This window comes from Cebus imitator, unplaced genomic scaffold (assembly GCF_001604975.1).
Source record: "Cebus imitator isolate Cc_AM_T3 unplaced genomic scaffold, Cebus_imitator-1.0 Scaffold117, whole genome shotgun sequence".
NCBI classification, from domain to species: Eukaryota; Metazoa; Chordata; class Mammalia; order Primates; family Cebidae; genus Cebus; species Cebus imitator.
The window spans coordinates 4,986,869-5,009,794 of NW_016107432.1; the positions used below are offsets into that span (position 1 = coordinate 4,986,869).

Sequence of the window (22,926 nt, forward strand, 5' to 3'; positions counted from 1 at the left end):
TTTTTTTTCCAGACGGAGCCTTGCTCTGTCGCCCGGGCTGGAGTGCAGTGGGCACGATCTTGGCCCCCTGCAACCTCTGCCTCCCAGGTTCAAGCGATTCTTGTGTCCCAGACTCCTGAGTTACTGGTATTATAAGCATGTGCCACCACGCCCGGCTACATTTTGTATTTTTAGTAGAGATAGGTTCCACCATGTTGACCAGGCTGGTCTTGAACTCCTGACCTCCAGTGATCCACCTGCCTTGGCCTCCCAAAGTGCTGGAATTACAGGCATGACTCACCGCGCCCGGTCAGAAAGAAGCAAGTCTGGGGCGGCTCTGGGAGGCGGGTCTGTGCGTGGCTGCGTGTTTAGGTGAGGCCCCCAGAGTTTGGCAGGCAGTGGCCCTCCATGCCCTGCGCACGCTGTTTGACACATTCATCCCATTCCTAAGAAATGAGTCCTGGGAGGTGGTCTTGAAGAAGCAGCAGCTGAGTGTACAGCCCTGTTCACTGCAATGGCATTTACAACAGTGGTGTGGGCATGCACACTACATGCCCTCAGAGGGGACAACTGTGGCCACACCCAGATAAGCCCAGGCAGCGGCATGGAAGAGCACGGACGTCGTTCCGTGGAAGGGGGAGGAATTGTCGTCGTGAACGTTCCTGTGGTACTCGCAGGGCATGAGCCCTGTGCTCTGGGTTTGGTCTTCACAGCTAAGAGGGTCGGGATTACTCTCCTTCACAGTGGGGAAAACCCCACTAAAGTGCACAGGCTAACTGGGGCCCAGGTGCTGGGCCACACTAGGCATGAACAAAGGTAGATCTGGTGAAAGCTGGGGGAGATCGTCACCAAATTGTAGTTGTTTGTTTCCACATCCTTTGACCGCAGGTGTGATCCTGCTTCATATGTGTCTGTCCCCTCCCATGTGTGGGCACGGCCCTCTGGGAGCCAGGGGCAGCTCGGCAGTCAAGAGCGCACTGGGGCCACCATGCTTGGCCTCACCACCGAGGTCCACCCCCAGCTGGCTGTGTGCCATCAGGCAAGGCCCTTAGCGTCGCTGTGCTCTCATATTCTCATTTGTAAATTGAAACTGATTATAAAATTTCCTCCTACGATCAGTGTGAGGATTAACGAAGTTAGTGCATGGAGGCAGCTGATGCCATGTCTGCTCAGCACTCTTGACACATTAGACCGTGGTGGTGATGGCAGTTTGCTCAGGTTCCTCTCAGGCTTGTCCTGCCATGTACCCAGCCACCCACCCATCCATTGATGCATCCATCCACCCCCCCACCCATCCATCTACCCATCCACGCATCCATCCATCCACCCATCCACGCATTCATCCACCCACCCACCCATCCACCATCCACGCATCCACCCACCCATCCACGCATCCATCCACCCATCCACACATCCATCCACGCATCCACCCATCCATGCATCCACCCACCCATCCATCCACGCATCCACCCACCTATCCACGCATCTATCCACCCATCCATCCACGCATCTACCCACCCATCCACGCATCCACCCACGCATCCACCCATCCACGCATCCACCCACCCATCCACGCATCCACCCACCCATCCACCCATCCATCCACCCATCCACGCATCCATCCACCCATCCACACCTCCATCCACCCATCCACGCATCCACCCACCCATCCATGCACGCATCTACCCACCTATCCACGTATCCATCCACGCATCCATCCACGCATCCACCCACCCATCCACGCATCCACCCATCCACCCATCCACCCACCCATCCATGCATCCATCCACCCATCCATCCATCCATTGATGCATCCATCCATCCATCCACCCACCCATCCACACATCCACCCACCAATCCATGCATCCACCCACCCATCCATCCACCCATCCACACATCCACTCACCCATCCATCCACCCATCCACGCATCTATCCACCCACCCAGCCACGCATCCATCCACCACCCACTCATCCACCTACCCACAACACATCCATCCACCACACACCCTTCCAACAACAGATGGACCCTATGTTTTGTCAGAAAAAATGAAAAAGACATGCCCTCTGCCCTTCGAGGTGCTGCCAGCTCTGTGTGGCTTGAGTTTTCCCCTCTGTTTCAGGGTGACTGCTTCATCCTTACGGGCTCATGAGGCACGTGCTATCAACCATTGTGCTGGGCAGTCAGCCCTAGCAGTGTGGCCTTCTTAGTTCAGATAGACCAGCGCTTTGTTCTGTAGTGACTTTGATGGGACAGCTGTGAGTAGTTGCCATTTAGGGAATTGTGTTTGAGGTTGTCCGTCAAGGGCATGGGCGAAAGCTATGACAAGAAGCCGGACTAGCTGAGTTGAAAGCGGGTCAGAGTGAAGTTTTTCTCGTGTGCCGGGAAGACACATGGAGACCTTCAAAAGCTAGTGGGTGCGTGGCCCTGATGCCCTCTCCCTCTGCTGGCCTTCGTGGTCCCTGGGATGGGCTGCCCTTCGTGGGAACCTGTGATGTGTTCACACGGGTGTCTTGTCTGTTCTAGCAATGGCGCTTGCTTCCGTATCTGGCGGCTGCCTACGCCTTAGAACACTTCTCCAAGTCGCTCTTCCTGGACTTGGTGGAGTTCCAGCGAGGCCTTGCAGCGGGAGACCGCAGTGCCAGACAGGTGAGCTTGTGTCTGCTTCCTCCGCAGCGTTGTTCACATTTCACATGGTTGGAGTAGCACAGGTTCAACCTTCAGTTTAAAGCCAGTCCTTTGACTTGCGGGGACAGAGCCTCGGACGCATTCCTCCAGTGGTTCCCACCCACCCGGAGCTCTTGGTGTCCGCTACGATTGAACAGGCCGGGCACACGCCCACACTCCTGCCGCTCAAGGATGTGCTGACGCAGCTCCTGCTTCCTGTCTGTGAGTTCAGCTGTTGGGCTCCTTTTGAGAACATGACGGTTTTGCAGAATCCACATTACCCTCCCCTCAATGGATTTCACGGTTCTGAGCCTTTCATAAACAGCCGCACAAAGGTCTGAATCCGCTGACTGGATTTGAGTTGACAGTCAGAGGATTTGTGCCAGAAACAAGTGTGCAAATCCCGAGATCGGCCTCGGTGTAAAGAGACGTGGGGAACGAATTTCATTGTAGATGGTTATGAACGGATTTTCCGTCACCCCTCCTGCTGCCTCCTGAGCAAGAGTGAAATGTAAATAAAAATAACTGTGTTGGAAAGCAGAGAGGAAATGCCACAGATTGGGGTTACAGACAACCGCGGAAAAAGCCCGTATCTAATTAGCATATCTCGAAATATTTGGTATCCACATTCATGCCCGGTGATAGCAGAGGGATGGCCTTCAGGATTGATGGCAGAGCACACCCCAGGCCTGGGAGCCTGAGGAGGGAGCGCTTCTGAGTGATGAAGGGGTTAAGCCTGTGTTTAACACGTGAGTCACTGGAGCCCCTGCCAGCTGACACTCGAATCGCATTGTTCTCCGGTGAATAATGTTGTAAAGGGTGACCAGGCTCATTCTTTCTGAATCTCAGTGGTTTAACCCGGGCAGAGGAGGGCCTCAACTCAGCCCCTTATGTGAAGTTGAAAACACTTGTAAAATGGGTCATTTGGCTTAGCCGTGTGTGTGTGTGTGTGTGTGTGTGTGTGTGTGTGTGTGTGTTTCTCTTGTTTTTCCTTTTTAATTTATTTTCATTTTGAGATGGAGTTTTGCTCCTGTTGCCCAGGCTGGAGTGCAATGGCATGATCTCCCCTCACCACAACCTCCACCTCCTGGGTTCAAGTGATTCTCCTGCCTCAGTCTCCCAAGTAGCTGGGATTACAGGTGTGCACCACCACGCCTGGCTAATTTTGTCTTTTTAGTAGAGGTGGGGTTTCACCATGTTGGTCAGGCTGGTCTCGAACTCCTGACCTCAGGTGATCCGCCCACTTTGGCCTCCCAAAGTGCTGGGATTACAGGCGTGAGCCACTGTGCCTGGCCCAGTCTCTTAAGTTTTCATCATTAGATATTAAGCAGAAGCAAAATAAGTCTTTCTTTTTTTTTTTTTTTTTTTTTTTTTAAACCTGCAGCACCCAGTATTCCCAGGCAGTGTCTCATCCAAGTACTAACCAGGCCCAACCCTGCTTAGCTTCCGAGATCAGGCACATTCAGGGTGGTGTGGCCATAGACAGCAAAGGAATCTCAATAAAACATGTTAGGCCCGAGGGAGGCGCAGCGAGCACCCATGCAGAGCAGACCGTCAGTTACCGAGGCGCTTGCAGCCTTCTGGGAACGGTTTCCGGCCCTTCCCTGTCCTGGGAGGGAGGGAGCATGGTCCGCAGTGTTGGGTGTGATTCCCTGGCGCCTGGTCATGGTTTCGCTGCACGATTGCAACTTCCATGGCGTGTCATTCACTTTTACATTTGTGAACTTTAAAGTGGGCTGTGGTGCACGTTCTCTTGCAGTTTGCTTCTGGCACGCGTGTTCAGGCCCTGAGGGTTATTTGCTGTGCAGAGCTGTGGTCTCCTTGTTTTCATTGCTGTGAAATGCTATGAGCATACCACAATGTACCCATGCCTGGATGAAGACCCTTTTTATTTCTAATTACAATTAGGTTTCCTCTTCTGTCATTTTTGGGATGTCTTGTATTAGACTAGGGGGGATATGACTGTTTGATGTTATTACTGACTTCTGACTTTTTGGTGTCAAAAGTCTCTTTTCATCTGTTCTTGTTGGATTTCCTCACCCAAAGGCAGAGCTCGGACGAGAGATCCACGCTCTGGCATCGGCCGGCAAGTCCCTGGCCTCGTGGACCGCCCAGCAAGGAATTCAGGAATGCCGGGAGGCGTGTGGGGGACACGGCTATCTGGCTGGTAGGTTTTGGAGAAGCACATGGTGGTTTCCTGTCCTTAGCCCTGCTGTTTGACTCTAGACCAGGGGTCGGCATGCTGTGGCTTGAGGACCAAATCCAGCCTGCCACCTGTTTTTGCAAATAAAGTTTTATTGGAACACAGCCACCCCCGTTCATTTGCATATTTCCTGCAGCTGTTTCGCACTGCAGGGGCAGAGTTGAGTAATCGCAGCTGTGACAGTGACCATGTGGCTCGCAGGGCTGAAAATATTTACTCTTTGGTCCATGGCAGAGCAAGTTTGCCAACCCCTGACCTAGATCGCTGCTTTCAGATGCCTGATGCCTTTTGGCCAGAATACAGGCAGAGAGCAGCTGATGTGCTCATTTGAACTTTAACTGTTTGGTGAATAGCTTGGTAGTAAACTAGCACTGTGTTTTATTCGGATAGAACATTCTTACACTTACAAAAAAAGATATAGTGATGTCAGCATTGACGATGACTGAGGCAGCATTGTGTGGTGCAGATTAGGTGGGGCACCAGCTGGCCTGGGGTTGAGTCCCAGCTCCGTCTCACCAGCCTGGCAACTGTGGGCAGGTTGCTCAACCTCACTGTGCCTCAGTGTTCTTATTTATAAAGTGGGGGTGAAAATAGTGTACCCACAACATAGGTTCTTGCGAGAAGTAAGTGAATGAACATGTATGAAGTGTGAGCATAGCATCTAGCGTGTAATGTGTGCCCACTGACTTTTCTATCTGCTAATGCTGTTATCATTAATTACCATCATCATCATTTGCAGCTTCCCTGCAGAACTTCCTGTGTGCTGATCTTAAATAATGAATTGGTAAACACTGGTTGCTCAAAGAAGGCTGTGTACACACTCAAAACAGCCACAGAGTCAGCAAAACTCTGGCCCTCTGGGAGCACTTCAGGCCCTTGCCAAGTTTGTGAGAGTTTTGGCGATGCTCAGTGGAGAATTACACCCGCACGTTCAGTGATCACCCGCCCACCCTCGCTGTCCTAACTCACGCCTGTTCTGGCGTGGGCCTCGCTCCCACCACACCCTGTCTGTGTCGCTTCTGCCATGTGGGTAGCCATGGCTGTACTTGAGTCACTCGTGGGCGTGCTTGGTCCTCAGCTCAGTGCCCTCAGTGGTTTTCATTCGTTGTTGTAACTCATCAGGGTGCTATACATAGTTGAGCGTTGCTCTCATTTTAAGTAGAATAAGGAGATTGAATCTTGCAGTACTGCCAACGACAAAGAAGACTGAATCGAGATCCATTACATACACAAATGCTGGCGTTGAGACCAGTATGACCCAGGCTCCATGTAGGTTTAGAAAGTCAATTGCAAATGTTTGCGCTGAGACGTCTCCCAGCTCTTGTTCAGTGGCTGACCTGTTACGTGGCAGGAGGTGCATGGCACAATTTGACAGCAAGTCCGGAGAAAATGATCAGGTGTTCTAGGTGACCACAAGCCTAATCAGAAGCCTACCGGCAGCATGGCTGCAATAGGACTCCTGTCATGCCCTCCGGATACATCAGTCTCAGTATGTGTGTGAGAAGTCAGCTCCACCCTCTTCCTGCTGGGTCCATCCCAGCCTCACATTCAGAGAACATTTCCTTCAGCGGAGGCAGCCTCAAGTGTGTGAGGGCCTGGAAAGCAAGCCCTGTAACATAGATGAAGTTATCCGGCTAACCGGTAGGAACGTTAAAAAAAAAAGTTGTCATGAAATTTCTTGTGTAAAAAGAAGAGTTCATTCAGTTACAGAAGGAACAAGGGCAGCCCTGGGCGAGTCAGCACCTGCAGATGGCTCCCTTCTGTCAGTGACCCTGTGCCGGGGAGGCTCTGCCAGGTGACCGTGCAGGGCTTGCTGACAGCAGTCAGGAGGAGCCGGGGCCGGGACGTGAAGCAGGGGCAACAGTGCTTTGTGTCTGGTCAAGCTGGGTTCAGGGCTTGACTCTGTCCCTCAGGCTGGAGTGCAGTGGCGTGACCGTGGCTCACTCCAGCCTCAAGCCTGGCCTCTTAAGCAATCCTCCCACCTCAGCCTCCTGGGTAGCTAGGACGACAGGTGTGTGCCACCATGCCCAGCTAATTTTTTTTTTTTTTTTTTTTTTTTTTTTTTTTGTTTTGCCCTCTTTTTTTTTTGTGGCCTGGCCCCCAACTCTTGGCTTTTTTTTTTTTTTTTTTTTTTTTCGAGACAGGGTCTCATTCTGTCGCCCAGTCTGGAGTGCGGTGACGTGGTCTCAGCTCACTGCAATCTCTACCTCCCAGACTCAAGCGATTCTCTTGCCTCAGCCTTCCAAGTAGCTGGGATTACAGGCGTCTGCCACCACACCTGGCTATTTTTGTATTTTTAATAGAGGCAGGTTTCACCACGTTGGCCAGGCTGGTCTTGAACGCCTGGCTTCAAGTGATGCGCCCGTCTCCGCCTCCGAAAGCGCTGGGATTACAGGTGTCAGCCACTTGCCTGGCCTCTTAGGCCTTTTTAAATTCCCACGTAGTGACGGGCTGCTTCTCAGACATGCCTCTTAAATGATGGTGCTGCTGTGGCTTCATTGCAGTGAACCGCTTGGGGGTCCTCAGAGATGACAACGATCCCAACAGCACGTACGAAGGTGACAACAACGTCCTGCTGCAACAGACAAGCAACTATTTGCTGGGCCTCCTGGCGTGCCGGGTCCAGGGTGAGGCTCCGCTGCCCACTGGTGGGGACCCTGGAACCCAACCCCTGGCGGGGGTGCAGTGGGTGCTCCCGGCCCTGCTGATTCAGCTGTTCTGTGAATGCACCTAGGTTTGCAGAAGGAAAGAAATGTTTCACCAACTCCCCAAGGCACAGGCGAAGGATGGGGCTGGGAGGGTCCTTAAGACACAGGCCCTGGCTCATGGTTCTGTGGCCATTGGATCCTCTGGACACTATGCTTTGGGGTGCCCCTGGCTTGGGGTCCCCAGTGGGTTGGGGTTCTCCTGTCTTCCACCAAAGTCACTGGAATGTGTGTCCTAGATGGAGCTTGCTTCCGAAGTCCGCTCAAGTCGGTGGACTTTCTGGACAGCTATCCCGGCATCCTTGACCAGAGGTTTGAGGTCTCCAGCGTTGCCGACTGCGTGGACTCCGCAGGTAAACATGCAGGTGTGGAGGGCCCCCCTGGCTTCCTGATTTCCCGTCATTCCCACCGGAAACACACCATGCCTCAGTGAGGGGCCCTTGGCAGTTCCAGCTGGGGCAGCCATGGTGGCAGGAGGCCCCAGGTGCAGCTTGTCCTGGGCTGGCTCTTGGAATGCCTGTCTGCAGCCGACGCCGAGTTAGGCACCGGCTCCACGGATGAATTGAAGGACACGCACTTGCCACTTCACACCTCACCTCTTGCCTTCCCCTCCCGTAGGATAAAAGGTGTGAGAGGCCACCAGGCCTGGTCTCTGCCCACCGAGCAGCCTCTGCCCGCCGCCCTGGTGCCCCGGCTGCTGCTGTCCCAGGGCCTTCCCAGCCACCTTACCTGTCGGTCTTCCCTGCCCCCAGCCCGTCCCGGCTCCTCAAACACCAGATGCCCGCCCCCGCCCTGGTGTACCTCACGCGCTTCCTTCCCTTGGCCCCTGCGGCACAGGCTCATCTCCCATGGGTGCGGTGGCTGGGCCAGGGCCTCCTCCCAGGGCCCTGCACAGAGCTGGCCACGGACAGCCTCCTGCAGGTGTCTGTGAGCTGCTATGGGCTCTGCTTTACCCACATGGGGTCTCTGCTCAGAGAAGTGGGAGTGGGAGCTGTGAAGGGGGCGCTCAGCCGTGCTGGCCCCATCGAAAGCAAAGCAGGTGCACCGTAGACTGCACCGGCTCCCACGGGGGAGCCCTCTCCGGAGAGCAGCTGTTCTCGAGTTCCGGGTTAATTCTGCACACGCTCATTACAAGCTCACTCTGCAGTTCCAGGGCCAGCAGCAGCGTGACTGAGACCCCGTGCCTGCCCTCATGGGACTTTACAGTCTAGATCTGGAGACACAACAGCATCCCAAGGCCTCAGTCTTAGGGCAGTGGGAATTCTGCAGGGCAGTGGCCCTGGCTGGTGACGGGGAGCGTGGCTGGTGACCGCCTTGCAGGGCCTTGGCCTTTGAGTTGAGATCTTGGTGAAAGGCCGGGGCAGCCGTGGGAATGCCCGAGGAGCGGGTGTCTCAGGAGGAGGAGGAGGCAGCAGGGCCCAGCCTGTGCCGAGCTCAGCACCAGCGTGCATCTCATTCCCTTGCTGTGAGTGATGGGATGGTGAGCACAAGAGGCCCGATGGATTGGGGTGTGCTGTTTGTTTTGATGATTCATATTTTTTAAAATGTTCCTCATGGAAAAAGGCCACTCTGTCTGTTCTGTGGAAACGGAGGTGAGAGGTGGCTGGGACAGGTGAGGGGCTGTCGTGCGCCCCCAGCACAGAAGCACCCGGCCAAACTACGCATGTCCTCCAGGGCTCCCTCGGCTCTGGCTGCCCGGGTGCAGGCAGGGGCAGAGCGAGGATTCGAACTTGAGCCCCTGGGACCACAAAGCTCAAGATCCCTCATTACAGCTCCCAGATGCTTCCCGCCCGGCGGTCTGGGTGAGATTCACAGAAAGAGCAGGGCTAGAGCTGCTCCCGCTTCCTCTGAGCCGCCTGCCTGTCCAATGCCTTCCTCCCACCACAGCCCCATCTGTCAACTGTGTGTCACAGAGAACAGCTTGAAGCCACAGCCACGCCTCTGTCTCGCCTTTGCCTCACTCTGTGTTTGGTGAGCATCTTTGCTTTGCTACCAAAGCACCTATTTGTGCAGAAGAGAAGGGCCAAGAGGGGTCTCGATGCCCTGTCTTGGAGGGCCACGTGGAAACCGACTGCTCCCATAACGTGGAGACGTGGAAGAGCAGCCCACCCTCCTGAGCAAGATGATGGCTCCCGCCAGGCTGCCAGGGGTTGATCCGGGTCCCTCCTCCTGCTGGCTGTGGAACCTACATGAGTCCCTTGCCCTTCCTGCCTCGGTTTCCTCATCTGCAGTGTGGGGACAGGGATGGTCTCCCCTTCATAAGGTGTTTGTGCAGGCGACTGAGTCCATGCGTGTGAAGCACTTAGTGCATCACTGACACCAGAGCAGGGCTCAGCAGCCTCGGAGTCTGCACGGGAACCGTCCACAAGCTGCTGCACACTCAGCTGGGCATGTGGAGCTGGGATTTGGAGATGGAGGACACTCCTGGCTTTGCATTCAGAAGACCAGAATGTGAGGGTCCTTGGGGGTTCTGGGAGGCCCCTGGATCCTTGGGAGGAGGGAGCACAGGCCTCCCCCATGCGGGGGACAGGCACACGTGGAGGACATGTTCCTACCATCAGGACTGACTCGTGGATGCGACAGCAGCCCCCAAGCATGCGCCCAAGCCCGTCTCCAGCCCTGCAGACTGCTTCCCTGCTCACAGGGCAAGAACAGGACAGTAGTGGCTCTTTCTCCTGCCTGTGCCGTCAGCGTCGTCATCGGGAAGCATCTGCGTCACTGCTTTCTCTCGTGGTGGTGCACTGGGTTACAGCTTCTGACAGGAACTAGCCTTGCAGCTCTCAGCCTGCCTTTTTGGGTGCCAGCGGGAAACAGGGGCACGTTTGATGACCTATTTCTGGTGTTTGCAGGTCACTTTCTAAGCTTCCCAAATGTTGCTACAGAAAGAACTAGAAAATGACCCAATCTTTGTAGTAACTTCAACCCAGCCAAAACCTTTTTCCTGAAACCATCACTCATATTAATAAAATCAAAACACAGACAGTACAGCCAGCTTCTCCGTGCGCCTGTCACGCTCTGCTCCTCCCTCCCTTTCCCCTGAGACCGTGAAGGCAAAAGCAGTTTTGGAGTCTCTTCCAGCATCGGGAAAGACACCAAAGTCATCTGGTTTTCCTGCCACTGCCCTAATTTTTGCAAGATGCAACAAAGTGAAAACATCTTCTGGAGTAACAAAGGCAGATGGCTTTGACTTGGAAGGGGCATGGGAGAGAGACCACCGTTCTCCCTCAGGCCGCAGGGAAGCCTGTGGGTGCAGTTTGCCCCTCATCTCGGCGTTTGGTCACAGACCCCAGATCTCAGGCTGACTGCAGCTGCGTTGTGTGGATCTTTGGTAAAGGGTCCACGTGGGGCCCTCGGGCTCTGCAGGGCTGGAGAGACGCAGGCCTTTTCCAGGGTTGTGGTCACCTGTGAGGAAGGGCGTAGGATTTGCAAAGCCCATGGCTGGTCTTTCAGGTCGTGTGATTCTGACTTGCGTGGGGGAGGCTGGGTTTTCTGTTGAGTTCCTCTGATGTCTGCACAGGCGCGTGTGCTGAGCCGAGGGTCACAGACAGCCCTGTGCCTCTGGGGCCTGCACTGTTGCTTCCTAAGGTGGGCCCTGTTCCCCTTTCGCTGGCTGGTGTGCATTCGTAGTAAGCAGCTGCAGCATTCACTCCTCGGACATGTGTATGTGTGGACTTCTAGGTCACGGGATGTGGGCCAGAGGTCACATGGGGCCGTGTGTGAACAGTGAGGTCACATGGCATGAGTGGTGAGGTCACGTGGAATGCACAGTGAGGTGAGCAGTGGGGTCACGTGGGGTGAGCAATAAGGTTACTTGGGGTCATATGTGAGCAGTGGGGTCACATGGAGTGAGTGGTGAGGTCACCTGGAGTGCACCGTGGGGTTCATGTGAGGTCGTAGGGTGAGCAGTGAGGCTCCCTGACCTGGGCAGTGGGGTTCAGGGTGCAGACAGTGTTCCCAGAAGGTGGGAGCTCAGGCTCTTGGGTCAGTGCTAACCCCTGGTGTGACCTTGAACTAGGCTTTAATCTCTCTGAGTCTGTTTTCCTTCTGCAAGACGGTGGGGAGGGAATGCTGTGCCCCATGCTGCCTGGCAGGGGTCAGCCCGTGTTGCCCTCAGTGGCGGTCTGCTGCATGGGAGCGCACTTCCTTGGAAACAACAGATGCAGGCGAGGTCTGCCTTGGTGGGTCAAGGAATGCTTTCCACAAAGCCGGCACTCGAGGTGGGTCTTGGAGTGTCCCTGTATTGTGCATTTGGGGAGCACTGGCCGTTCAGGAGCACCAGAGGGGCGGGCGTGGTCAGACCCAGGCCATGATCTGGCTGAGGAGCTGGGGCCACTGTCCAGGGCTTGCCTGGGTCAGAACCCAGGGGAGGAGTGCTCTGACAGTGGCGCAGAGGGGAAACAGACCCGAAAGGCAGGCAGTGCATGCAGAGAGCTCTCCATGGGGCTAAGGGCAGAGCCCGGGCTGGGGAGGGGGCAGACCGAGGGACAGTCTTTGGGGGCACCTTCGAGAGCCTGTCTGGTGCGTGGCACATGGAAAGGCCGTGGTGACCCAGGGTTCTGGGACAGCCTTGAGGACAGCGGTGGTTGATGCTGGGTGTGCCCTCCGGCCTCCAGCAGCCGCATTCCGACCAAGAGAACTCACTGTCCATCAGGGCCCGTGTTCGGCCTAGTTCGTTTCAGTGATAGTTTTTCACTTCCAAGTTAACTCTGGAAATCACACACACGGCACCCACCTTTCATCATTTGCTTTCATGTGGTTTTTGGGGATCTTCTCAGCACGTGACCACATCAGACTGATGTGATGTATTTTTCAAGAAAAACCAAGAACTAAAAGAGTTTAAGGAAAAGCGCGATGCAAACATAACTCGTTTACCAAGCATACCTCTGCCTTGAAGCCCCCAGCTCGGGCTAACTGGTCATTGACATGAAGCCTCATGGGTTAATTCTGGTGGTGGAGAAAGACTGGAAAGTTCGGGTAACTGCAGTGAGGTGTCCACCGCAGAGGGACACCTCCTGGGGCCGTGTTCGGGAGCGGCCCTGACAAGCTGGGAGGGAAGCCCAGCCATGGCTGATGCGTGGTGGGACACGGGGGCCTCTGGTGTGGTCAGAAAGAATGTGCACAAGCGGTTTCTGGCCCGGACCGTTTCCTTGGTTTCGTTGCTGTGTAAATAAGTCATGGAAAGCACAACTGTACAGCGTCCACCTTTCCTTGCTGTTCGTGACCGTCCGCCTTGCTAGTGAAGGCTTGGGACGTGGCAGAGCCGTCAGGAATAGGCGGTGGTCACAAGGGCCTTCCCTCGGCGTTGGTGGCAAAATCGACCGAAGTTTTCCTGTAATGTCCTGAAGGGTGGGGTGAGGCTCCAGGATGACTCTGGCAGCCTGCCAGCAGCAGAGGGCCACGGCCTGGGCACCAGAGACAGCAGACAGTGACTCTCTTGATGCAGAGGCAGAAACCCTAGTCAGGATGGGGCACTGGGGGGGCTCCTCCCACCCAGGCTCCCGCTCTTCCCGCCCAGGTACCTGGCGTCTCCAGGCTTCCTTGGCTGTGGCTGCATCTTGCTGGCCTCTGCCTCCATCATCACAGGGCTGCCTCCTCTGTGACTCTGTCATCTCTGCCTCTTGTAAGGACGTGTGTCATTGGATTTAGGGTTCACCCTAGTCCAGGAGTCCCCGGTGACCTCACCTCAATACCTCAACTTCATGACATCTGCAAAGACCTTCTAACAAGGAAGGTCACATCACAGCTCTGTGGGTCAGTTTGGGCCACGATTCAGTACCCCATGCCTGGCAGGACTTGGTCAGGGAAGCGTTGGCTCCCGAAGATGCCTGCATGGAGGAAGCGTCGCCCAACCCTGCCTGTGCCCTGCCTGCGGAGTCAGCGGCACCTGCCTTTCCATCCCGCTCCCTCCCTGGAGCTGAGACCTCCGGCAAGCCGCCTGGCGTCTGGGCCTGGGAAACCGCCTGCCCTGGTCCGTGACAGACTTCTCAGTTACGCCATAAGGGTGAACGGATGTAACAGCCGAAAGCAGCTGGAAGTACTGTGGCAGGAACTGCAACTGTTGTACATTTTCTTCCCAGTGACCTAGGCTGTGTGACAGGAAATCTCAAGCCTCCCAAGTTCAGCCTTTGGACTCAGACTCAGCGTGGCTGATCCCCTTTCTCCTTCCTGGGAGCTCTGAGAAAGAGCGGGTGCCAGGCAGAAGGCCCCCTGCAGCCTGGAGACGCCTTGTGTCCAGGTTCCAGGCCGTCTGTGGGCAGGGGTGGGTGTGACTGTGACCTCTGGGCGTGGCTGGTCCACATCCCTCCCCTATGTGTTCACCAGGCGCCAGACCGCTGGGCCCATGTCCTCATCAGTGGGGTGATAGCAGCACAGCCTGGTGGGGTCTCGGGACCGCGCCTGGTCCATAGGGAGTGCTGCAGAAGGCCAGCTCTGGCTGTGCTGTGGAGGGCCCTGCAGATGTGGGCACCACTGCCAGGGGGAGGGGAGGACGAAGAGGGGGCTCCAGCTGTCCTGCCTGACAGCCCCCTTCCCGGGGCCTCCCTGTCTGCAGCATCCACTCCCTCCTGCCCTTTTGAGCCTTATGAGGGGCCATGCAGGGGGAGAGGCATTAGGTGCCCCCCACCCCCTTGTCAGCCCCCAGTTCCTTACCTCCAGCAGGCCACTGAGGTCCGAGAACGAAGCAGGGTGAGGTAAACGGAAGCACCCCTTCCTCTCGCCACTGGGCACCACTGCCGGGCAGTTACCTGTTGCCCATGCAGTCCTGGCTGGCACCGCAGGGGCAGCACCGGGTTTCACACAGACCCAGCCTGGTGCCTGCGAGAACGTGCAGCCATCATGCTCGAGGGCCTGCTGTAGCCGTGGTGCCGTGTCCCTGTGGCCTCCAGGCAACAGTGTGGAACTCAGGACAGCCCCGCAGCTGAGCCAGGAGGCGCCTCCAGCCAGGGGACCCTGGGCAGCTGCCCTCCCTGTGCCTCAGTTTCCCCATCTGTAAAAATCAGACCCACCCCTTACACTTGCTCGTCATGAAGATGACACGGTGCCTGCAGGATGCTGTCCTGGGGGTGGGCCGTGGCACACGCTGGCTTCTCGATTGTGATCTTTTTTCTTTTGTTTCTTGTTCTGAAGTCACCCTGGCGGCGTACAAGTGGCTGGTTTGCTACCTGCTCCGAGAGACTCATGAAAAATTAAACCAAGAGAAGAGATCAGGAAGTGATGACTTTGAAGCAAGGAACAACTGCCAGGTACGCGTTTGTTTTTAAAATTCCCGTTGCATCATTTGCTCCTAATTCCCTGGCCGTTGTGCCCCTGGGAGGTTGAACATTGAGACCCCAGACCTTGAGTTCCCGTGACCTTGGGCAGATGACTTGACTTTGCTGCTTGCTCACCTCCTCTGTAACACGGGGACGGAGGCACCTGCCCTGCTGGGCTGGTGACATCATGGATGTTACATTTCCTGTGGCTGATGGTTCCCATCAGCTGTGAAACGCTTGGTTGTGAGAGCCTTAGATGCACAGGGGCGGGGACACCGTTGCGGGCACTCCGAACGCCCCTTCCTGACCCGTGGCGGTGGTGCCAGCGCCCTGCTTGGTGTTTCACAAGTTGCTCTCACCTGCGTGAGGGGCTGGGGTGGCAATGGTGAGTGTCTCATCGTTGGCCTTGGAAAGAGCTTTGGTTCTCACACTCAGACAGGGCTGTCTCTTGTGTTCCAGGAAGCCACAGGGCAAAAACACCGTGTTATAAAATGCCTCGTCATGCCAGGAACGCCTTTTGTGTGATTCTAGCCCTGTCCCGGCTGTCTGCCCTTGAGCGGAGCCCAGCCCCCACCCTGTCTAGGGGGCGGCTGGTGGGGGCAGTGGGACTCCCAGCTGTGTGTGTGGGTGCCGTGGGCACTCTTGGCTGGAGTGCGCCAGTCCTAGCTGTAGCTATGGGGAGCCTCAGGCCATGCGTGTTGTGCAGGGAGCCCGGGGATAAGGAGACTGCCTGCTTCCCTCCCTTCTTCCTGCTGTCGGTTCATGAGGTATGGGCCACCTTCAGTAATGAAGCCGCCGTGGGGACCCAGGTTCACATCTGCCTGTCCCTGGGAAGGCCCAGCACCCCACAGCCTGCTGTTAGGGGCAGCCCTGCCCCTCAGGCCAGCATCTCTAGGAGCCTGCTGGACACACCTGCCCTGGGGTGAGGAGGGAAGGCGGGAAGGCTGGGCTCCTGTCTAGCTCAAAGAAACCCAGATTGAATTTATGGCTGAGAAGGAATGAAGTCAGCAGATGGCCAAGTCAGTAAAACCTGTAGTTTAGGGCCATGGTGACCAAAAATAAGTGGCTTGAAGTGACACTTCCAGAACAGGCTGTCTTCTGCACCCAGCCTGGCTGACACACAGCAGGTTGGGTCATTCGGAAGCCAGTGGGTGCCGCCAGCTTCCGCTGCTCCCTCCTCCACAGGCCATGCCTCATGTTAAGGGGAAACAGGCTGGTGCAGCGGCTCATGCCTGTCAGCCCAGCACTTTAGGAGGCCAAGGCAGGAGGATCGCTTGAGCCCAGGAGGTTGAGGCTGCAGTGGGCCATCACTGCACTCCAGCATGGACAACAGAGTGAGTGCCTGTCTCAAAAAAGGAAAAAAAGTTTTGATGGAGTAGAGATATTCCAGTGAGTTATGAAGCAAGCCCCCGGAGATGGAGGCCACAAAAGGGCCTTATTCCTCACGACACCTGCATCTCTTGGAACTGCCCAGTAGGTCCTTAGCACCCCTTCCAGCCCCGGTCTATGCTGGGGACCTGGCATGCGCGACCCCACAACACCCCGAGTTCATGGCTCAGCTGCAGAGAAACCACTCACCTTTAGCCTCTCCTGCCAGAACTTGGTAACAGAATTTCAGGGAGTCCTGCGGCAGAGGCCAGGAGGGGTCCTGGGTTCTGGGTCCAGCTGAGACGGTGACCCTGGGCAGAGCTGTGGAGCTGACAGACACCCACAGACACCCGCCACAAGGCCTGGAGGGAAAGCAGTGGGCAAGGCGGGCTTTGTGTTCCAGGCCTGCTCTGGGTCTCAGAGCTTTTAAGAGTCGGGGACATTTGTGACAGCTGAGAGCCCTTGGGGCCCTAGGCTGGATGCTTCGGGGGCCCACGGGAGATGCAACCCCTTCCCCTGCACACAGTATGAGAAGAAAACCTCAGCCTAGACCAGCCTTCTCAGGAAGATGGGAGCCGGAAGCTGTTAAAAAATGAAACCATCGGATTTGGCTGCATAAAGGTTGAGCATTTCCGCATTGCAAAAGATGCCCTAAGCAAAATCAGAAGATACGGCAGACTGGGGAGCCCACGTCGCACGTCGCCGACAGAGCACCCCCAGAAAGGAAGGAATTCCTTCAGAGAGATGGCCGGCCTGGTGGGAACGCAGCCCCAGCAGCCACCGACGTGGAGCCAGGGCCTGGAGCGCAGGGCAAAGCTGCACGTCCGCAGGCCTCAGGCTGGGGTCGGGCCGCAGCGCAGTTAGTGGAGCAGGTGCCGGCCGTGTCCTTTGGGAAAGTTACTGACCATTTGTTAAAAGTATGCTTGCTCTTTGAGCTGGTAGGAGAATTTATTAACTTTTCATTTTTTTCTGGTTCCTGCCAATAACTGCTATTGACCATTTACCTGCTGTAAGCCAGGCATGCGCAGGAAGGTCTTTAAGCATACATCTCTAATTTCCCGGCCGGGCCGCAGCCTCACATGTCCGGCAGCCAGCAGGTATAAAAACAGGGGTGTTGGCGTCCCCGCACCCTGCCTCTAGCCTGGGACCAGCCCCTGTCACCAGGGCTTGAGGTTCCCTTCCAGGATTTGCACATCAGCAGGTGGGCAAGGACGGGGACATTGGTTCTCGCTGAGCCACACCCTGGGCTCTGCACCTGGCTCATTTCGTGTCTGCTTGGGGATTGAAGGAAGTTGGGGCCAAGAGAAATGCACAAGGTCTCTCCCAGCTCACCTGTGCAGGGGCCAGGATCGCACCCGCGCTCGCTGACCCAGAGCCCCTCCCTTTCCCCAGGAGCCAGGATCACACCCGGCCCACTGACCCGGAGCCCCGCCCTTTTCCCTGGCTGCAAGGCTGCTGTCTAAATTTGGACAGTTGGGGGTTTGTTTTCTGCCTGAAGTGTCCATTGCCTCTTAAAATGTACTTCAGAAGTCAGAGTGCACCAGACCGGCTCCTCCCCTCCCTCCTGGGCTGGAGGCTTCCTGGGTGCCAGGCTTCACTGCTGTAAAGGGACAGCTGATCTTAGCTGCATCGAGTCTGAGAAGTGCCTGTCACAGTCGTAGCCGGGGACAGTTTGGCAGCTCTGGAGGGGCAGGTGAGATGGTCCAGAAGATCACTGTCTAGAGGGCAGCTGGTGGGGGCATGGGGCTCCCGGATGTGTCTGTGGGTGCCGTGAGCATTCTTGGCTGGAGTGTGCCAGCCCTAACCATAGCTATGGGGACACTTTGGCCATGGGGGAGGGACTGCCCCTGAGGTGTTGCTGTCCCCCCAGGTCCCCAGAGTCCACACTGTGTGGGACGCTTTCTGGGTCCCAGCCCATCCTCGGAGACTATGTCCCCGTCCACCCCTAGACCTTTCCTGGAAGAGCAGCGCAGTGTCACGCAGGCCAATCCTGGGGACCGAGATGTAATCCAGCTCAGTAGAGCTGCCATCACAGGCACTCCCCGTGAGAGGGCCACCCTGACCCCAGCAGCACCACGCAGGAGAAGACGCTGAGGCTTGGAGCCCTGAGCCCTTTGCTTGCGCGCACGGCTGCAGAGCCGAGTGACTCTGTGTTTCAGAGCCCACTGGCAGTGGCAGGGTTCCAGGTGGGACTGTCTTTCTGGCCCTCACAGCCTGTCTGGCCTGTGCCATCACTGTATCGAGCTGTGTCACTTTCTCAGAAAACACACTGAAGCAGCTCGACTCTGACGTGGCGACTGTGCAGGTGCAGAGATGCAGTACAGGGCACAGGGCTCAGATTCGTTCTGAGGACGGTCTCTCCGTGCCTGGGCCCTGCTGGGATTGGCCTCATCTGTGGGTTCACAGAGGACCCATGGCGAAGGAGAGGCCCCCGTGGTGTGGGAGCACATTTTGGGGTGTGGGAGGATTTAATGGAATTCGTGTGTTCTTGTGGACGCAGGAGCAGCCTGCGATGGTGCAGGTGCCATCTCCCGCTTGTTTCATGAAGGAGGAAGGAGGAGGGGCTGAGGCCTGGGGCTACAGTACCACGCCTGGCAGCTCCCCCACGGGCTGTATCATCAGCCTCCTGCCAGAGGCCTCGGGTGGGAGCCTGAGGGCTGCCCCACCGCACTCAGCAGAGCTCTGGGAAATTGGGCGCTAGTCCTCGCTGGGGTCTCCCATGCAATCCCCACCGCCCCAGTTCAATCCACATCCCACCACCAGCCCTCACTCACCAAACCAAGGGTCAGAGCCACAGCGCGTGTGACAGCAGGAGAGGGCAGGGGAGCCCCAAGGGCCCGGACTGGCACGCTCCACACTCAGACAGCAGGGAGCAGGACAGGCCCTCCCGGCACCGGCAGGATGGCCCGCCCAGGAGTGCACAGGGCCCAGCGGGGGTCTTGGGACAGGACCAGTCAGGCTGGCATGAAGCAGCTTCTCCCAATCTCTGCTGATCCCAGCAGGGCCCTGGAAGACGCTGGCTTTGTGACTGAGGACCCTGCTGCCGTGTGCTCTGCCCTGCTGTGTTCTGGGAAGATTTGGGGCAGTGTCACGTGTCAGGCGCACAGCTGGGTCCTGCTGCAGCAGTCAGTCCCCCATGACCCCGTATTTCATCCCTTGCCGGGATTATTTTTTTAATTTTAAAAGTGGCATGTGCTCATCCTAACAAGCAGTGCATGTGTTGTTTTTCTTTCTTTGTTTTTTTCTTAAGGTAGAGTCTTGCTCTGCCACCCATGCTGGAGTGCAGTTGCGTGATCTCTGCTCACTGCAGCCTCTGCCTCCCAGGTTCAAAGGATTCCCCTGCCTCAGCCTCCTGAATAGCTGGGACTACAGGCGTTTGCCACCACACCCAGCTAATTTTTTGTGTTTTAGCAGAGACAGGGTTTAACCATGTTGGCCAGGATGGTGTCCATCTCCTGACCTTGTGATCTGCCCGCCCCAGCCTCCTAAAGTACTGGGATTACAGGCGCGAGCCACCGAGCCTGGCCTGCTTTTCTAATTAAAAAAAATCTGGTAAGATGATAAATTGGAGATAGGGAAAGAAAGGCTTATAAGTGAAGCTGATGATTATCAGCAAATGTTTTTGATATTTATTAAAAAAGAAAAATAGCAGATACTGGCGAGGCTGTGGAGAAGACTGACACCGATACACGATACACATTGGTGGAATGCAAATGAGATCAGCCACCATGGAGGGCGGCTCAGCGATTTCTCAGAGGGCTGAGAGCTGCTCTTCGCCTCAGCCCAGCGATCCCATTACTGGGTATAAGCCCAAAAGAAAGGAAGTCGCCCTGCCAGCCCGACACGTGCACCTGTATGTCCATCGCAGCACTGCTCACAATAGCAAAAACTTGGAATCAGCCCAGGTGCCCGGCAGCGGTGGACTGGATGAAGAAACGGTGGCACATACCCACCTCGGGCTGCCATGCGGCCATCACTGAGAGCAGTCATCTCTTCTGCAGCAACATGAGTGCAGCTGGAGGCCCATATCCTAAATAAACTACCGCAGACAAGAAAACCGAGTGCTGCGTCTTCACACGTAGACGTGGGTGCTAAACACCGGGTACTCACGGAGTACAGATGGGGCCGCAGACCCTGTGGGGAGCGCTGCAGCGGGACAGAGGGAGAGAAGCCTTCAGAAGCTTTGGAGGAGGGGGTGGCAGTTGCTTTGGAGAAGCGGTCACCGTGGAGTTCAGGGAGGAGCTTGACGAGCACCTTCTCCAGAGCACCTTCTCCAGCCCCTCCATCCTCCCAGATGGAAAGGAAACCAGGTCCTGGGCCCGCGGGGGCCTGCTGGTGGACCCCACACTATGGCCGAGGGACATTCCGGGGCCTGCCCCAGGCCCTGTATGCAACGCCAGTGCCACCCTCAGGCCCAGACAGGAGCTGAGCTGAGAATGAGGCCTCCAAGGGCATGGGTGAAGCCAGAGCCAGTCCCAGTTCCATCTTTACATAGACCTTTTCTGCTCTGCTCTGGAAACATGCCTCGTGCTGCGCTGTGTCTGTACGCTGCCCCACCTTGGGTTACCGTCCTAGGACACACACGGGAGCACAGAGCCGTGTTCATGTTTCCCAGGAACCTCCTCTGCCTGGCATGTGGGCGGAGCTGGGGCCCTCCCCGTCCCCACGGTCGTCACGGTGCCGCCCTGTGTTGCAGGTGTTCCACGGCCGCCCCTTGGCGCTGGCCTTCATGGAGCTCACGGTGCTGCAGAGGTTCCACGAGCACGTGCACCGGCCCTGCGTGCCGCCCTCGCTGCGGGCCGTGCTGGGGCGGCTCAGTGCTCTCTATGCCCTGTGGTCCCTGAACCGCCATGCGGCCCTGCTCTACCGAGGTGAGGCTCCTGACTGTGAGCTCCCTGTCCTCCCTGGAGTTGGGGCTGCCCTGTTGTATCTAGGAAGCTGCTTGCTGCACCACAGCGCTCCTTCCCTGGGATCTACTGAGCACTTGCCATGGCGGAGGGTGCTGTGGACAGATGAGGAGCCCAGTCCCATGAGAAGCATATGGGGCACAGCAGTGTCAGGGTGGTGCGGAGAGACCCAGGTTTCCTTTCACTCAGAGTTCAGCTCAGAGAGCACTTCCAGACGGCCCACTCATGCTTGGCGGCCTACTCATGCTTGGCAGCCCACTGGGCTCTGCAGAGCACAGAAGCACCCTAGGTCCCATAGGGCACAGACAGACACGAGCCCAGAAGTGCCTAGACTTGAGAACCCTGGAAGGCTTCCTGGAGGAGGGGGTGCTGGGGCTGATTCCTGGAGGATTGGTGGGAATGGAGTAAAACAAACTTTGTCACCCTTTTATTCGTTGTTGCCCCAGGAAGTCTTCTTAGGTGGTTTTTCTCAGTGGCTGGCCCCCATGCATCTTTGGTACTAGGATGCACTGTTTATCTGTTTATGTCCTGAGTCTCTGGGCTTGTGAGAAGTAAGATCCTTCCCAGCCCAAGAGTTAGCTTTTACCCCCCGGAGGGTGGTGCTGACTCTGTGGAGGGCTTGACTGTGCTCAGGTTGGTGCTGACCCCGTGGAGGCCTTGACAGTGCTCAGGTATACCAAGGAAGGGACAGGAGTGTGTGGCAGAGAGGGTGGGCACAGGGCAGGAGCCCCCCTGCTGCCTGAGAAAAACCCTAAGTGATGAGACACAGTTCTCTCCTGCAAAAATCACAGCAAACGCAGATCCCGTCACAGATGCGCTCCCGATGGTACAAGCCATGCCATGGACCTCTTAGGGCCCCACCGGAAGCCACAGCGGCTGGAAGGTGGCACCAAGGGCCAAGTCCCCTGCAGCTCTGATGGCTCAGTGTCTTTGCAGGCGCCTCCCCCTTGGGTGGTCCTAGGCACCCCCATGCCCCCTGCCCCTTGCCCCCTGCCGTGCACACCTGCTTCGCTCTGCCCAGGAGCCCCTTCCTTGCTTCCTCCCGAGGGAGGAATCCGCCCAACCTCCCCAACTCCCAGCAGGTGTAGGCCCAGCAGCTGCCTGTCACCTCTGAGCCTAGGGCCTTGCCTCCCTGGCTGCCCTGGGCCAGAGAGCATCCAGGGCCTGAGCGGGAAATGGCTCTCAGAACTCACCCCTGAGCCAGCGAGTTCCTCAGGTCAAAGCTGGGCTGGGGACAGCAATGACACTGATCTGATGACACTGATCTGTTAACTCAAAACAGGTCTCCTGTAGGGCCGATTTGGGAAGTGGGCTCAGGGCATGTTGGTATTGGGGGTGGTTTTGGACTGAGGACCCAGCACCCATGTGACTGAGCCTGTGCTTGTAGGTGGATACTTCTCCGGTGAGCAGGCGGGAAGAGTGCTGGAGAGTGCCATCCTGACCCTGTGTTCCCAGGTGAGCCATGGGTGCCGCTGCGTTCTCTACATCCACGTTACACAGCTGCCCAGAGCTGACACACATCGGCTTAGCATCACCCAATGTAGATATACACTGCCTTAGATCACCCAGAGATGACACGCCCAGCCTTAGATCGCCCAGTGCAGACGTGCACTGCCTTAGATCGCCCGGTGCAGACACGCAGCGCCTTAGATCACCCAGAGCAGATGCGCACCACCTTAGATCACCCAGTGAAGACACCCACAGCCTTAGATCACACAGTGCAGATACCTACCGCCTTAGATCACCCAGTGCAAACACGCACCGCCTTTGATCACCCAGTGCGGACACCCATCGCCTTAGATCACCCAGAGATGACACGCACCACCTTAGATCACCCAGAGCGGACAC

General features: G+C 56.6%; 1 protein-coding gene across 3 annotated transcripts in view; it reads left to right on the plus strand.

Annotated features, from left to right (window-relative positions):
- ACOX3 (acyl-CoA oxidase 3, pristanoyl) overlaps nucleotides 1-22,926 on the plus strand; it is a 56,270-nt gene that overhangs the window by 26,700 nt on the left and 6,644 nt on the right. For 2 of the 3 annotated variants that reach the window (XM_037742183.1, XM_017539034.2), the window contains exons 10-16: nucleotides 2,505-2,627; nucleotides 4,692-4,812; nucleotides 7,353-7,475; nucleotides 7,793-7,906; nucleotides 14,679-14,794; nucleotides 20,868-21,042; nucleotides 22,466-22,533. In XM_037742183.1, the coding sequence (XP_037598111.1) occupies nucleotides 2,505-2,627; nucleotides 4,692-4,812; nucleotides 7,353-7,475; nucleotides 7,793-7,906; nucleotides 14,679-14,794; nucleotides 20,868-21,042; nucleotides 22,466-22,533 (840 nt within the window). The remainder of the gene's footprint in view (nucleotides 1-2,504; nucleotides 2,628-4,691; nucleotides 4,813-7,352; nucleotides 7,476-7,792; nucleotides 7,907-14,678; nucleotides 14,795-20,867; nucleotides 21,043-22,465; nucleotides 22,534-22,926) is intronic. The other variant, XM_037742184.1, reaches the window with a different exon arrangement.